General features: G+C 34.8%; 1 protein-coding gene across 1 annotated transcript in view; it reads left to right on the top strand.

Moving 5' to 3' along the window:
* The window catches only part of Dpr1 (defective proboscis extension response 1), a 288,257-nt gene that overhangs the window by 252,509 nt on the left and 17,463 nt on the right, over positions 1–18,285 (top strand). The window contains exons 4-5 of the mRNA XM_070305830.1: positions 893–1,112; positions 6,347–6,444. Of these exons, the coding sequence (XP_070161931.1) occupies positions 893–1,112; positions 6,347–6,444 (318 nt within the window). The remainder of the gene's footprint in view (positions 1–892; positions 1,113–6,346; positions 6,445–18,285) is intronic.

Raw genomic sequence — 18,285 nt, 5'->3', positions numbered from 1 at the left:
CGAGGAGAATCCACTAGGTTGAAAAGTGAACAGTCGTGATATGTGACTTATCGATCGGACATCGCCGATGTGCAGCTTTGTCGTTTTTCACAGCGCTCCTTTATGCAGATGATGCATCGATGCGTCTTGTAAATCGGGAAGGGATGCTCGCCGTTAAAAACTACTATTTATCAAAGAACATAAAGAGAATGGTGCAAATGATCGAATGCTGTGCGAATTTAAAATATGAAAATGTTTTATAAAAGATGCACCGCGAATGCTAAAATATTACAAAGCCTTGATCGTAAAAAATGGAAAAATATTGTTCATTCTGCAATTATAAATGTATGAAATAGACTGTGTTTTTGTATGAATATCGACAAATGAATACGAACATTTTCTCATCAGGCGTGACTATTATAAAATCGCTCGTAAGTAATCGGTCGTATTTTATCAATTATCGATACTTTTAATCGAGCGCCGCTGCAATAGCAATAACGCCGTTATCAGTGGCTCACCATCAATTTTTTTCAACTTAATCACGTACCTTTTATTACATCGCGATATGGCTTTATCGAGCAGTTCGGCGCAACACGTGTAAACTCGCGTAAACGAGCGCTCGACGATTAAAACTGTCTCTCACCGATTTATTTCTCCCTCACGTCGCTGTTTTATGTTTGTGTTTCGCCGCGTCCTGTAAAATTTCCGTTCGCTCTTCGTGGCGTAAAATCTCTTTGAATCGCTATGAATTTGTACAAGCGCGAGAGCGTGATCGTAGCGTATTCAACCATTCTTGTTTCCAAGCTCTTTAAATTCTCCAGAGCGTATCTTTAATGTTTGTATTTTTTTATTGGAATTCTTGAGGTTCCTCCTTGCATCTTTATATTTATCGCAAAATCACTTTCTGTTACAGAAGCGCGAGCCAGAATAATCGGTCCGCCGGATATCTACGTGAAGACCGGAAGCCTTTTGACATTGACATGCCTAATGTCGCAAGGTCCTCACGATCTGGGGACGGTAGCCTGGTTTCGGGGCAGTGAGGCGGTAGTGACGTCACCGCGATCAGAAAACGACATCGAAGCGGAACCACGCATAACCGTCGAAACGGAATGGAGTGATGCTCTCACATCGAGGTATGAATAAATAAATCACTTAATTATATCTAAAGAATTTTTTATTTAATAACTTATTCATTTCTATTAACCGGTTTTAATGCGACATACAATTTGCTTGTATAATGAGATAATCGATTCTTTTTTTATAATATATAATTATTAAATAAATGTTCATGGTAATCTCTCTCGCGAGATACAGAGAGAAAAAAGCGAGTGTGTATATTTTAAATAACTTATTTTTTAAATATCAAAAACTCAGTTTACGCGAAACTCTCGTTTGCGCGCTATGAACGAAATAGGGAAAAAAAAAAAAAAAAAAAAACTTGTCACACACCCAGAGTCATCATTTCCGCACGGAGCAAACTCTGATAAACGTACGAGCTCGCATGTGATATTGTTATACGAAGTGCTATTTAATTTTTTTACACCGGCTCCAGTCGGGCACAAGAGTACATTAACTAAATAAAAAATGAAAATTGCACGCGCGCCATATATTTGCGGCGCTTACATTTTAACGCAGTTTAAATATTTCAATTTTTGTCGCAACATTCCCACAGCGCATTTTAAAAAAAACCGGTTCCTATGTACAATACAACCGAGTGCGTGTCACTCCAAACGACATACACACCGCAATTTCGTAAAATTGTTCGTTCAAGGACTTGGTGTGATAATAAGTTCATGCGACAGTGAAGTTAATTCGATCAACGAGCAGTTAAAAAATATCACCTACAGTGTTAAAGTATTAATCCTATTCAGTTAATTTTTTTTCCACGATCTAATTACACGTGGCAAATATTCGGAATTGGTTTCAACCATATTCTTCGGCTTTTCGTTCAAGTGTTTTTTCCCATTTTTCCCTCAAAGATTCCTTCGTTGAATCGTCTATCGCGTGTACAATATTTCATCGCACACGATGTACCATATCTTTTTCGAGTCGCCGCCAGCGAAATAAATAAATGGCCCTCCGCTTATCCCCCCTCGCGTCCAGAGGAAATAATGAGAAATAATGGCGCGCTGGGTGGTTGTCCCGCCGGTCCTACTCGTCGTCCTAGCTCTTTGAAAAACTGATCCTAGGCTCAAATTAATTTATTTCGTGATACCCACGATTTTACGGGACCACCTTAAAAACGCACAATATGCACACTGTCAACGTATTCGTAACTAACAACGGTAACAAAATATTTATTCCATCATTAATGCTCAACGATATAAAAATGATAATTTATTTTGGATATTTAGATACATAAATATTGTTATCTCAAATCTATTTAAATATTATATATATCCATTTTTTTTTAATTTCAGTATATTTATAGATATCATTAAGAGAATATGGGTATCATTCAACATACAAAACGCACTTCTCGAAATATACTCTTCATAAGATACAAATATTCCAAAAAAATGTATAAAATTATGTATCGATGATAATTAAGCGGAGACATAAATACTTAAAATTGCGTATCGCTGGTGCGTTACACGCCCGTTTATTAGCCTCATCTTTATTCGGGATAAAAATTATTCGAACGGGGAATCAGATGAATTCCAGGGATCAGGACGCCGTGGCGTCGCGCGCGTGTGACGTCTGATTATTCTAATTGTTCGAGGCAGCGTCGAGACAAACAGGGCCCTTTGTCACGTGGCCCGCGCACCGTGAAGACGCATCGGACATGCCCCGCATTTCGGGCGAGCTGGCTGTCTAGTCGGGCCGCTTATACGTGTCGGGCCAAATATTGCGCCGTCGCCACCGTTGTGTCCGTCCAGCGTCCGTTTTTGGACGTGATTGACGATTGTCACGACGACGCCCGCGTTATACATCGCGCCGACAAATTTACGAGGCCGCGGCTCAAGAAGCGAATTAATTGCCGCGCAGCTGCCTGGCTCGCGACTTCCGTCGTGAACACGTCCGCTCTCAGTAAATCTGACAGAACTGTCTAAAAGTAATACGGTCACAGGCGAAATATTCCCACGGAAATGTCACAAGGTTGTCAGTGAATTTTCATATAAGCATATATTCATTCATAATAGACATAATCAGCGTCAAAATAGTTGAGAAAATCTTCTTCGATCACACATTCTGGCGCTAATCATGCGTGTCTGTAATCTAAACATTATATTATCTCGCGAAAAACTTCCTTGTAAACATTAAAATTATTTTCTTGAAGTTAATTTATCTTTTTATGTAAATTAAAAAAAATTGAAAATTTTAAAGGAATAAAATTTCGTCATTATAATTCGCGTTTTCTGAACCATTCAAATTTTTGCTGCAAAAATGATACGAGAAATTTATCTAAGCATCATAATATTATCTGCAGTAATATTGCCACGGTATAATTCAGGACGTAAATATAATACATTATTCTTCTTTATAAAGAAATCGAGATATTCAATTTTCGCGTTAAGCGCGAGAGCTAATTTATGAGGTCGATTTTCAAGTCCGAGAGTTTCGCGCGAATAAATCGTCCGAGCTTTCGATAATGTGCAACCGGATATCGTTTTATTTCGTCACATCGAGATTACCTTCCGCCCCTGGACCAAGGTGGTACGTTCGATGTCGAGAAGCTTAGTCTCCGGCGCCGCTATACGTTTTCATTATCCTGGGACTCCATCGGGTCTGCTATAACTTGTCGCGCCGGCATCGCAATAATTATTTCGCGAAACATTTGGTTCACGTGAATGCGGTAACCGCATATGCGGAACGGCGTTACGTAACCTTAAGCGGCTATTATTAGTCCCACGAGTGCGATGCATTACAATGTTACACGATGAAGCTAACTACTGAAATACGGGAAGTAAATGAGTAATCGATAATCTATTGGGAGCAGCGCAACTTCTTCGCGTGACGTTATACATCGTGTAATGGATGCCCTACTGTGCGGCCAACAATCTATATACAGATCCCGCAAAATTATGTATATCTTAGCATTTTTTATCTAGAAATGACAACTATGGCACGCAAACATTAGAGAGAGAGAGAGAGAGAGAGAGAGTGAGACAGAAAGACATACTAGTGAAAATAATTATCGAAAGGCGGGTGAAGTAGATATTCTCTCCTAATCGATAAACTGTTGGAGATTAATTAAAACTTTTCATGGGAAACTTTTATCTCTTTCTCTTTTCTAGTAAAAGATACTGAGAAATACGCGTTAAAGTAAATTTTTGCAACACTTCTTTCGTCGTAGTTATGTTTGCATTGAAAGTTTGGCAAAAATAACTATTGAATTCAAAACCGTAAAAATGGCAGCAAACTTTCAAATAATTTTTTTATTTGTTTAACAATATCGCGGAAAAATTCCCTTTTGATACGAATCGTTCGTAACATGTTCAAACTATTTTTAAAGTTAGCTTCCCGTTAAATTGACCGACTAATTAACTTTTATGCGATCAACTTTATCTCTGTAGGTTTATTAACGTGTTTTCATATCAAATCGGAAATTTTTCTCTGTATCATGTTTGAAATCAATTTAATGCCCATATTTCAGGACTTGTGCTTTTACCGCACCTGCAAAAACTTTCGGATACGTCCCGAGAATTCGAGCCCATGTTCCGATTTCTATATCTATCGGTCTGATCAAATCGATTTACTGCAGTTCATAACGGTAACGAGTGTCGAGTAAATAGAATGGAAAACGAACAGGAAAAAAAGAAACACTCCGCTTCCTGTTCCTCGATTATTACAGTCGAACGAGTTGGTCGAAGTTTGGTCGGACGCGATGTAAACTCCGAACGAGAAAAAAGGGACCACTATTATGTAATACGACTGTAAAGACTAAGATCAATATTTAGATGTTTGCGACAAGCAAAATATCGTAAGATATTTCGATGATAAAATTAAAAATCTTAATCTTGTAATGATTTTATCGTAATCATTAAATAAATAACAACAATTTTATAACACAATATCTCACAATAGTTAATATATAAATCTTTATCGCGTTAAAAATTGCTTAGATCACGATTCATAATTTTTTTTGCATGAAAATATTTTCAGATTTCATCCTGTTTAATTGTTAGTCACTGTTCTTTGTAATTTTAATTTTTTTATGTATTTATTATTATTTTAGTATATCTTCATTAATTGCGTATGATTGCCAACTACAACAGGAATACCTTAAAGTCGTATTAGATTGCGTAACACGATGCAATTTGCATTTCACGGATATCTTCAACAAAAGTATGCACGATGCATTACGCAGAGATGGGTAATTGGATCGCTGCCGTTAGTAACGTCGTTGGATAATTATCACTGAAATAACGATACTTTATTGTTAGTTGCATCATTAGTTATTTTATATGATCCTGTACTTTATATTGTCCTGACGAAACTATATCCCATTAGCAGCATTTATACGATATGAGAACGATTTTGCGGAACGCATACACGGTAACGATCTCGTTGTAAATGAATGCCTTTGAAAATTTCACAAAAGTATGAAATTTTTTCATGATATATGCTAATTATAAAATAAAAAGTGTAATAATTTAGAACGTCATGCGTAAAAGTTCTCCTGTCAGTCTGCATTTAATTCTGTGAATAGCGGAATGATATATTAAATTATATATTATATCGAACTCGTACATAGAAATATTCATATCCGCATTAATTTTATTTATCACACTTTATGTTTTTAATATTTTAATAATCATATTTTTATATTTTCATGAATCTTCATGAGAAAGATTTTTTTCAGTAACGTATGCGAAAGGAAGATGAAAACTCCTCATAGAGCAAGCCTCAAAGAGTTGCTTTCTTATTTAGCATCTTTAACGACCAAGTAGTAATTTTTTGGCTTCATATACCATCACTCGTCTCTTTATTATACGCTTTTCTTTGATATAAATTATTTTTTTTTTTATTTTAAATCACGTTTTTTAAATAAGTTCATATGCATTATATAAATAAACTTCATAAAAAAATGAAATTAAAAATTAAGTTATTTTATCTAGACGCCGGATATTTATTACTAAAAGATACATAGAATTAATTTACAACGTGTATGAAAACGATGCATCATGGAATGCAAGTAACCATTGTTTAAATATTTTTTCCTTCAAAAACAACATTTTTATTTAATTAAATTAACGCGATGCTTATCGCAGTTCGGAAAAAATTCCAAGTTTTGCAATATCTTTATATCGCATTTATCATGAGTGACTTAAATATTTAACGCACACATTACAATTGCAAATACGCACAATGCGATTTACATGATGTACAATTTAACGATGAATTATTACATTTTGTGTTGCAGATTGAGGATCACGTATTTGAAACCCGGTGATTCCGGAAACTACAGTTGCGTTCCTACCGTGGCGGAAAGAGCGAGTGTCAACGTACACGTGATCAATGGTAAGTCCGTCAGAAATGCCATAACTGATCCATGCGACAAGATAATCTCTATACATACGTCGATCACTTATCCCCCAGGGGGATTGCTATGATATATATATATATATATACCCGGCCTTTATTTATCACAGTGCATTAACTCTTTTACGCATGGAATATCCCTTTGTTGACGATTTAATCTTCTCGTACGCGTGCTTGCAGGAAATTAAAATTAAAACGATACTCCTGACTGAAAAATCCGAAGTAAATTTTAATTCACGATCGGTATTACATTCGTGTAAAATCACCGCAATCCACCTATCAATTTGATTCAATAATAAATCGTGTTTTTTATTTCATAGATTCGAAAGCAAGCTTTATTTTATATTTTATTTCTTTTTTTACTGTTTCTTTTTTGTATTAAAGTCACAGAAATTACAAAAAAAAACTAAAAAAAGATTAGCTAAAAAATTTACAAGATATTCGAGTTATATAAGATCTCGATTATAATATAACGTGAGTCTTACTTATTTCAACAAAAATATTTTATTATATATTTGTGAATTTATTAGCGATGAACACGTGCAATTACATCGCAAAAGAAATAAAAAATTATATTTTATTTTGGAAAAGCAGATGATTTAATGGATGCGTAAATCATACACGATGGCACATTGTCAGCTTTATTGTCTGGCATAGTTCTGGTGTGTTTTTCGCTAGAATTTTTCCGCCTTACGTGATCGTCTAACAACGTATAGAAATAGCTCGATATCGCCAACGGCGCCACGTTTTCTGCTCGGGTCCACGAAAAAGCGTAATATCCAGTGGGAGAAAGATTCGCAAAGATGAAAGGCAGAACGTGCAGGCCGCTTGAAAGGTGCAGGGTATACTCTGGTGACCCCGTAAGTGATCGAACTCGAATTATAGTCGACCACAAGAAAATCCTACCGGGTATTCGCGGCTCTCGTTTAACTCCGTGGCTGAGAAAATGACAATTAATTATAGTTATCAATAGCATGATATTTCGTTTTATTATGAAGACCATTGTTTGTTAATACTTTTGTATTTTTTCAATTTAATTGTTTAGACGCTTATGTAATTATTTGAAGATTTGCATAAATTTTACATAAAACATTGAATTAATAATCAAATATAAATATTGTATTTCAGAGAATATAAAACGTAAAGAAAATTCTATTTTTTATATTTTTTGTTATATTTATCATGCTATTATATCTGCTTACATTTTTCATATTAACGTAATTTCAAATTTACTTTCTTACAATTAATTTTTACCGAATAAGTCAGGTAATTAAATGCTATTGAAAAGGATTTCTAAAAAATTATCATTTGACATATGTATCGAGATAGAGAATTTTCGTCAAATCCATGTATAGTTTAGCAATAAAAAGCGTAAACAAAAAAAAATGAAGGAGAGATCGCGATAAAGTAGACTTATAATTTATAGGAAACTAGATCAGTTACACGCTTGATGTACTACATTACCGCCGACTATTATTATCTTTCTTTTGTTATACTGGCTTTACCGAAACATAATTTAATTCCGCGCCGAATCTCAACCCATCCAACTTCCACCCGTCTTTTCAACGATGGTACGATTTCGTCCAACTATAGATATTTCCGAAGGAAACTGTTCTCGAGTAGCAGGGCACGTACCGTGCGTGCAGATCTTTTTCCGTAATGAGCCACCAACGTGCTCGGTGATTATTTTGTGTCTTTTATTGTAAATTTTAAGACGGAATTCTCTTTTCCGATGCTATGTGAAATGCGGTTTTGCCAGCTGCATTTAAAGCGGATAACGTTAAATAACGAAACCGCAATTAATTTCGCTGATATTAAAATTTTATTGCGTCAAAGGACTTACGCACGTTTCCTCTCAATGATAATTAATACCACAAACGAAATAAAATATTAACAAGGAAATTAATCATAATAATTAAGCGATATGCATATATAATACATCGTATTAATGAAATTGCATAATGAGATGGAGAATATGAAATATATAGTGCTATGTACATCGGAAATTTTTTTGTCCTTTTCAAGAATTATTTTAAAAAATATTGCGAAATTGCAATCTAATTACTGAACGAGTCATAAAGATATTATATGTGGCAATCTCATATATTCTGTTTCAAATGCATCGCGCGGCTATGCACGGCAATCGGAAATTTATGGCATTGCCTACTCGTTAAACAAACGTATTTCAACGGGCCCAACTCGTAATGACCAAAACCATGCAACACGCGTGTTTTACATTAATGCGAGCGTAATTAATGCGCCGACATCTTTGTTGCTTTCGCGCTCGCGATTTTGCAGATATAATATGTGAACCATTTTATTGCCTAAAGGCTACTATAAGATCTATAATTTGCGATAAAATTTAAGACATAATTCTGTTTATAAATTTTATAAGGGATGTAATATTAAAAATATTTGAATATATAAAATGCATATAAATCAAAATATATTTTAGGTATACATATATACATGTATGTATGCATAAATCATGTAACGCATAAAATTATATAGTTATTCTATTAAAGAGATAAGATATTTATATTACTTACTTGTTAGATATATGTGAATTGAAAAATAGATATTTATAAATTTTTTGTGTGGCACACACTTAGATGAGCTCTTAGATGCACGTGTGCATTTTATCAGAACCCGATTACCCATGCAAAAAATAAAAGAGAATAATAACCCCCTTTTTGCATTTCACTTGTCTGCAGTTAAACGTGAATTATATGTACTCGTTAAATCTCTCGTATTTGCACCTTTATTCGTAGGATGAAAATTTTTATTGTGCGATTTTTATTGTGCATTGAATATTTTATGCGAGCATGATAGCATTCGCTGGTTTCAATTGATTTCTGCTAAATAAAATTTTACTTTCTCATTTTTAATCTCGGCTATGAGTAAATTCTAAATATTTAAATAGTTGAAGAATTTATATAATTGGAATGAAGTAAAATAATATTTTATTCTTTTGTTATTTTAATATACGTTATTTTTAATATTTTTATAAGCTTGATTAAAATTATATATAAGAAAATTAATCATTTAGAAAACGATATAAAAAATATTATATTTATGTCTTTACATGCAATTACATGCAACATTATATATTTTTCTATATGTTTCATTTTATGCTCTTTAGATTTACAAGAAAATGTTGCGCTTATCAAATATTTATAATGGAAGAATTTTTAATTTTCAATTAAAACTTTGTCACTGTTACGAACAAGATATGTAATTATTTGAATCCTTATATAAAATTTTGCATTTTTCCAAAATATGTATATAATTGAGTTTTGTTTTGAAGATATTATTTTTATTTTCTAGTCATATATCGCGCGGATTTATGCAAAATGTGTTGCGCGTTTAATGATTTTTGCGCAAAAACGCCATCTGCCGCTGAAGCGAGATTAGCATGAAATTCAGTTATATGAAAATTTACGAATGTGCCACGCCCGCACGGAATAATTCGCGAATTTGTTCGAACACTATAAGATGCGTTCGAAACGCAAACGCGCCAAGTTTGTTGACATGATAAATAATTAGATGAAAGCAAAGGGGAGTTTTTTTATTAGATGTTATTGATTTTTTCGACAAAAACGATAACTGTAAATATATTTGTCGCATTTAAAAACGCCAGTTCCATTCATCGTCTATGCGGGGTATGCAGATTCAAGACAGATAACATCTTTTAAATATACAAATATAGAATCGCAAATGATAATTTAATTAACTTTGCTATTTTAATGTGATATATAGAGAATCTCTTCTTTTAATATTTATTATATAAAAATCTTACATAAAATAATGCATCTATTTTTGTAATACTATATATACAACATAAAAACATGTAAATTTCGGGTCGATCATTGTAATACATTATACACTTTGTTTTGTAAATTGGCAAACGATAATGGAACTTTCCGATATACGTGAAAATACAGCGAAATAATGATATCCATTTTCCAATCGCACGATCGTCCAATCGATTTTTGACGTGCTTGATAATTTTTATCGATGAAAGTTAATTACTTTAAGCAGAGTCGATTGAAGCAGCTCCCGTTACGGCGCAAAATTCTTTAATTACTCGCGCGAGTGAGGTCGACAGATTAGCGGATCAACAGATTCTCGTTTGATATACTCATACGTTTTATGGTTACAAGTACGGCTGTTGATCGAAGATTGTCATCGATCCATCGACGAGTACGTTGCACGCCAATCCATCGAATGAACCTTTTAATGCATTGCTCGTTCCGTTTCGTATAATTATTGATCACTTCGATCACGTCAAATGCATAATATTTTAACGATACGCACGCGGACGAAAAGTATGCAAATAAATTCGACTCGCATGAAAATGAAGGATTAACGCATCATCGATCCGAGTTTTGCTGCAGCCGATGTAAATTGAGTCTTTTTTGCGAAAATGATGCGACGATTATAGATCGTCGATCGTTGAATCATTTTCTTTGAACAAATATATAATGTATGGGACGGATTATTAACAAGAAAAGCACGATGATCTCAATTCTTTGGTGGAATAACTTTAGTGGACGTAATTTCTTCACGGGATATACATGTGATATAATTGAATCAAGTTTCACGTGTGCCACGGGCACATCACCGTGCGAACCATATTCGTCGCGTTAACTCCCGTAAATTTAGATTATCCGGATTATATGAACTGACGCGTCCAACGTACACTCTCCGTTCCTCTTCGATCGACAAACTTATTGCGAATATATTGCGAGTGTCATGTGCGATTGACTGTCGACTGCTTTCGAATTGGCGCACAAGCCGGCTAATTGCGTTCGTTAGCGTTAATCGAAAATGGATACGATAGAAGTACTGTTGATGAAAGATTTACTTATCTGACTTGAAATTTTTTTATAAAAATTTATAGAAAACTCGAGATAATGAATAGGAAAATGAAACAAATACGCATTAGTAGCAGATGAAAGTGCGAAACTTTTACAAGGGTAAATTAAAAGTTCTTTTCTCTTGCCAATTACATGAAAGTTGCACGTAATTTGTATACTTTGAGCTGAAAGGAAGAGCTTGCTCAAAAATGGGAAAATTTTTATCATTTGCTTTTGAAAAGATTTCACATTTTTATTTATGTAATTTGTTCATATAATCGCTTCATCCTTTTCTACCAATGTTCTCAATTGGAATTACTTATTGCAAGTGCCGCAAACATTATAACGTATTAAAATCACATAATAGGTAAATGACTTCACCACTAATTGCAAATGTTGTTGGTATCTGCTACAGTTTGAGAACTTTTGGTTCACTACCGCCATTAAGTACATACATATACCATTGAATCGAGACTGTAATAGGTTTTCCACAATTCGCTCGCGCCTCGTGTAACAAACGCCACAATAGGCCGTGTACGGGCATAATACAACCCCGCAGAGCTGCCGCATCTTGAATAATAATGACTTTTGTAATTGGAACTTGAAGTCCGACACCACCGAACGAATAAATGCAACCGCGCTAATGATACCCGTTCCCAGTTCAGTTTCATCGTATATATCTCTCAAAACACAGAAATTCAAATCCAATTGAGAATATAGATATGGATTTCTACGTCACGCAATTGCAATGGTAAAAAGAATTATTGAAAGTAAACAAGATAATTGAACTATTAATATCTCTTTTTTTTCAATTTTTCTTACCAAAAATTAAAAATATATTTTGACACTTAAATTAAATTTTAGAGGTAGAATCTCAATTTTATGATAACTTGATTTCTAAATGTCTATTAGTTTCCTGCTTTTTGTAGACTTTGAATCATTTGGTAATAAAAAAATATTTTAAAAATGTGGCATAAGTATACGTTTGTGCATTTTTAGTTAGAAGAAGATCGCTCGATCGAAAAATTTGCGACTGAAAGAAATGTTAAGATCTTACACACACAGTCTGTTGACAGATGATTTAATGAATCAATGTTATGTGTGTTTACACATTGCGGATACACGCATTCGGATCTACTGTGACGTTTAAGCGACAGTACAATCTATCGTGTGTTATACATATCCGATAACTCGTCAGTGACGATAAACTGAAATCCGGATCGCAAACGACTGCGTCAAAATCGTGCGGCAACGCTAGACAGTTGTCACCCACGTGAGCCGCCGATGTTTGCATTTAACAGTATGAAATCATTGATACGATCATTACATTCGCACACGTGAACCATTATGCTGTGACAATGCGACAAGCACATCTTCTCGCGATAATCTCGTGTAATTATCGCATACGAACTTTACAGATAATGGATTATCAAAGTTATAAATTAAAAACGTAAATTGAAAATAAAGGAAATCAAGATAAGAAGAATGACAGGAAACATGTAAAAAAAAAAAATTTCCGAGTTTTTCTGCATTTTACTAAAAGAATAATATTTTTAAAATTTTGTAATAATTTTATATAAAATGTGTTCACATATTATGTATAAGAAATAATAATTGATCAAAATAGTTCGAAGAATGTCTCATCTTTCTCTCACAATTATATATTTCTAGATAAAATAAAATTATATAACACATTCTTTGTTTCCAATTTTTGTATAATCAATATGTTAAGAACTTTTTATTAATTTTATCAACTTATTAATTGCGATATGAAAAATATTGTATATAAATATATATCTCAATTGACACACTAATCATCTTATTGCATTGTAACAATAGGCATTTTTTCCACTACTTCATATTTATGAATAGACGTTCCCTTGCTATCACGGCTTGTTTCTAAACAAGCTTTTAGAAATCTCTCACGGCGGCTCACCAAGTTGGTGAAGAGAGAGAGAGAGAGAGAGAATACTCGCTAATTTCTCCGGCTAATTAGTTTATCGTGCGGTCTTCCCGTTTTAGATTTCGTCGTAATTTACTGCACGTCCGTATCGCTGGACGTCTTTCGCGCGTCACGCTTCCTGCACCGCATATGTAAATGCGAGAGTCAACGCTACAGAACGCGCCCACGTGGGGGATTAGACCGGATGGCTAATGGGATTTCGCGTTACGCGAGAAAGCGGTCACTTGATGATGCACGATGATCTACCGGCGAATAATATTTCTCTTTTTATTTTTTCTCGTTTCTTTCCCCGGGTGTTTAACATCTGTCCCCTTTTGTTACAGACATCATATCAAGTCTCCCAAGTCTCTCAAGAATTGGATTGCGTAATAAACGAGCGTTGCTCGCATAGCTCCCGCGAGGACAAATATAATTAACAATGGAGGCAACGGTGTTATCTTCTTCTTAAATCCATTTCCCGGTAATTTTATCTCGAGGCAAAGATTTTGAGATGTATATGAGTAACGCATTGCGGAAAATTGAAGGAAAATTAATTTGCACAGACATCGTAATGAATCTACGTCTCCAAATGAAGTTTATAATAATTTTAATTATTATTATTTTTTTATTTTACTTTTGTTATGTCTTTCTCTTTTTTTTTCTCCTCCTTTATTAATATCTTTTCCATTTGAAAATCGGAACGAAAGCACATTCTAACCAGGAAATTAATTTTTGATCTTGAAAGTTACAGTTATTATGCGATGTGCAACGAGGTAATACCAATGCCTTAAACGCAATAATTGTTTCCCATTCCAGTCAATACTATTATATCCTCCTTCCCCGTCTACGTGAACTCATTTAAATGTCCGATAGTTTCATTCTGACAGTCGTATGCCAATCCATGAGATTTCTATTTCAGGGGCGCACGAAATTTTCAACCATTACGAAGAGAAATTATAACTATTATAATAATGATGCGTTTAATGAGAGAACAAAGAGTGAAAATCGCGCACTTGCACGGAGAAGCGAATTATTTTAATTATTTCGAACTGCTCCGAGACTGCACGTATTCGATGACTATACCGTCGAAGATATATACGGAAATTCTGTTTTTATTCGACATTATGAATACTCTCTCATCTCGTGAAAAAAGTTTTAATCGAGTCGCCATAGTCGCGCGTGAGAATCTGCATCTCTTTTTTCTTCATCCGCGGTTCTCTTCCGTGTAATTTTTATTACTTCCCTCGGCCAACGCGACACTCATTTATCTCGCCTTCTTGATTTATTTTTCTACGTTAAAGTAGATTAATCGTATACCGCGTAGACGGGCTGGCTTATTGCGAAAGGTAAAAAGCGTGGCCGGTACTCGCGCGTTTCGCTTCGCAGGATTAACCGTGAGGGCGTGCGCGAGATCGCACGGGATAATCGCAGATAACGGTGGTATGTTATGCGCGGTATCGCGCAAAGCATTGCCAACAATATGGCGAGGTCAAGTCGCCGACACGTTATAAAAGACACACACGCAATCCGCACGTATGAAATGAAAATAGATAAAAGTCAACGGGATATAGCAGAGAGCGCGTCATTTATATTCAAACTTCTCAGCGTTTCTTCTTCTAGAAGACGAGAAGACGTATTTCGCGAAGCACGTACACGCCTACAAAGACAGCCAAATGACGTAAGTTGTCGATTCATCTTGCGATTTTATGTTGTATTACGTTAGAATACTATTCAACTTCTGTTGCCATTGCGCCGCGGGTCGTCGTGCTCTTTCATTTATCTCGGGGAAAAGTATCTGGCGCGACTATAGACTTTTCCAAGGACGTCTAAATGGATAGCTTGATGCGCGTCGATAGATATTTTCTCGTGATGACGAATCGCCGCGAAGATCGATAACGAATAATGTCACGTCAAAGCAAAAATTACTTGGCACGATATGCGAATGTGTCTATTTTCTATTGACCGTATCTTCAGCTTAAAGTCGAATATTAATTTTCGACGGGAAGCGCCTCTTTTTTTCTCATCTTCGAATCGATGTGTCTAAATCAGTCACTCAGACATTCACCGCGCGAGTGCCACTACAGCATCCCTGCCGTGCATCACAGCCGCCGTCATCATCACCGCCGCCACTTCCGGCCTCCCCCCCGATACGGCAGTGTACTAGAGTCTCTCTAACTCATATCCGTGAGGCACTTCGCCAGGCACTTCCTGCTGATTTTGCATACCGCATCTTGCTAGTGCATCAGTGCGCTATGTGTCATGACCGCCGCGAGCATAGCCAGCGTTTAACCCTCTTGTTAAGTATGTATTACACAAGGGTGTTATTACCAAGCCTCTATATAACGCTATCTATCTAGGGTTTAACTTGAGACGAATAGAGAAGAGTATCTCTCACATACCTTCTCTCTTTTTTTTTTTTTTTTTTTTACAAGATTTTTATGAGAGTAAAAATTATCTAAAAACAGATGGAGGAATCTGAGAAATATATCAGAAACCTGTAGCGCGCCATAACATACATCATATATATTAATTATTCGTAAAGAATCGTAAACTTTTTAAAATCTTTTATTTCTTATAGGAGAGTTATTTATCTCGATAATTTTATCTATTGACGTGCGAAAAGTCTGCAAGTCTGCGATTTATGTTTACGACCGTATTCAATAAACCGTAATAGCTTATTGGGTAACTATCGTAACGCGCGGATCAGTTTCGCGATAAAAGAGGAGGCGAATCTAAAAGATAAAATGCGAATATATTTACGATGGACTTTCCGTGGTATTTCAATGGTAATACATACAGAGTATCGGGATGCGTCTCGAAATCCCGAAGCTACTTGTAATTCGAGGCGTTGTATACATCTAGCTTTTGGGTATCCGATATTCTCCAAGTATTCGAAATACTTCCGATATCAGAAACGCCTCGAGGCTTTTGCATCAGTTGAAACTCACCGGTCTGACGTATCGTTGCGGTCAGTCAACAAAATATATTCATACGGAATATATTGCTTACTTTCCCTCCGCCTGTACCGTAATACGTAAAATATTGCTTATTATCTTCCTTTCAGCGGTTGCTGACGGGGCTGATAGAAGCTCGAATATTTTAGCGACAATAAAAAAAAAATATTTATCGATTATATACTCGATAAAAATATCATCTCATATTTTTTGCATATGTGTCAAGCATAAAAGCAGAAAAGGGGAGAAACTTGATTTATTTATTTATTTATTAAATAACTTTCTTCCTTCGGGCAATTTAAAATATATATGAAACGTAATAAAATCAACGACATTTAAACGCTTAGAATATCTCACTGTATGCTATAGGAAAAATGTGCGAACGATCGAAAGATACATTTCCCCAAAATCGAAGCGTTCTAGTATATTAAATTCTTATACAATATATTTTTTAATCTCAAAGTCGCGAAGTGAAGATCTTTATGAATATTCGCTCGCAGGAACAATGAAGAGAACGCGGGCGGGGAGATATAGCGGAATGTGTAAATGGAATAAAATTTTCATTTTATTACCGAGCTGAGTTCTGCAACGCTTCGTCACAGCAACAAAGAAACCGCGCGGCGAAATTTGTTCTGGAATATATGCGCGCCTCGAAAAGGGCGACACTTACTTAAGCAAATTACCTTTCGTTTAATTAAAGCCTTATCCCGCAGCTATAACGTCGCTACTTAACATATCCCGCACGGAACGAGATGTTTTCGCACAAACTTAAAGAAGCCAGGCATAGTCAGGGCGACGTAATAAAATTTTTCAGAAATCTCGTAAAATAATTCTCGGTTGAAATTAATTATACTTCTCTAACATGTAATGCGACTAGATTGCGGTGTAGTATGTTTTTTCGTATCTGCTTAGCTTCCATTGCTTTTCCGCGAGAGAGGACTAACAAGAATTTTAATTCAAAATCTTGTGAAATTACTTAATTCTTGGTATTTATACGGCGCTAGCTTTATAAAGATACATAAATAATTATTATACTGTTGCACTACCACCTTCGTCAAAATGAATACGCCGTTTTTAAGTATATTCAAAGTAAAAGCTAACTACTTTTATTTAAACTTTGTCATTTTCTAGTAAAAGCATAGTTATCACTTGTCTATAAAATTATGGTCGCAATTAAAGTATCACTAACTTTATAGTCACATAGTACATCTGAAAGTCTGTTTCTATCAAAAAACCTGTCTTTAAATAATAATAAAGAATTATTTATTTATCAGAGTTCTAATTTTGCTTGTAAACACACGTAGATTTTTATTACATTATTAGTAAATAGGGAAAACAATATTACACAATGTATTTTGACCCTATAATTTGTGATACAAATGATATTATTATTCACGTTGTTTGTAATTGATTGCTATTAATTAATATTAGAAAATTGATAATACAAATGTAGATATTGGATCAATATATATATATTTTTATTTGAATCAGATTAGGAAATTAATATTGCATTAATGAAACTTGTCGATAATTTAATTACTAAAAAAACAAGATAAGAATAATAACGATTATTTTTCACACACAATTAAAGATATTAATATATATATATATATATATATATATATATATATATATATATATATATATTTTGTTGACACAGAATATCATTGCAGATCATATCAAATCGAACCATATCAAATTCGCAACCGCAACATGAAATGTGATTATATACTACTGATTGCCGCAAAATATGTATCCGAAATTTTTGTCAGATAATATCAATAAATGCAATTTAGCAGATCTTTTTTGACAACTCGGTCACTTTATATATCGTTCGCGCGCGCTGCGTGGCTGAATCCAAACGTATTCGGAAAAAGAAGAAAGAATTCATACATGATCGCTTGCGAACATATTCGTCACTCGATAGTTTTGCAATCCTCGTGGACGAACGATCGCACTTTGGACGAGCTTTACCATCTGTTCGTTTGTGACGCAATGCGAGCTGCCGCATCACCGAATGGAGAAAACCCACCGCGGCTTCTCCCTTCTCCGAAAGATTCATTCG

The sequence above is a fragment of the Polyergus mexicanus genome, unplaced genomic scaffold, assembly GCF_030449975.1.
Source record: "Polyergus mexicanus isolate NDT 795.1 unplaced genomic scaffold, iyPolMexi1.0 SCAF_13, whole genome shotgun sequence".
Lineage (NCBI taxonomy): Eukaryota > Metazoa > Arthropoda > Insecta > Hymenoptera > Formicidae > Polyergus > Polyergus mexicanus.
The sequence above is the reverse complement of the archived record's forward strand: the minus strand, read 5'-3'. Positions and strand labels throughout refer to the sequence as shown.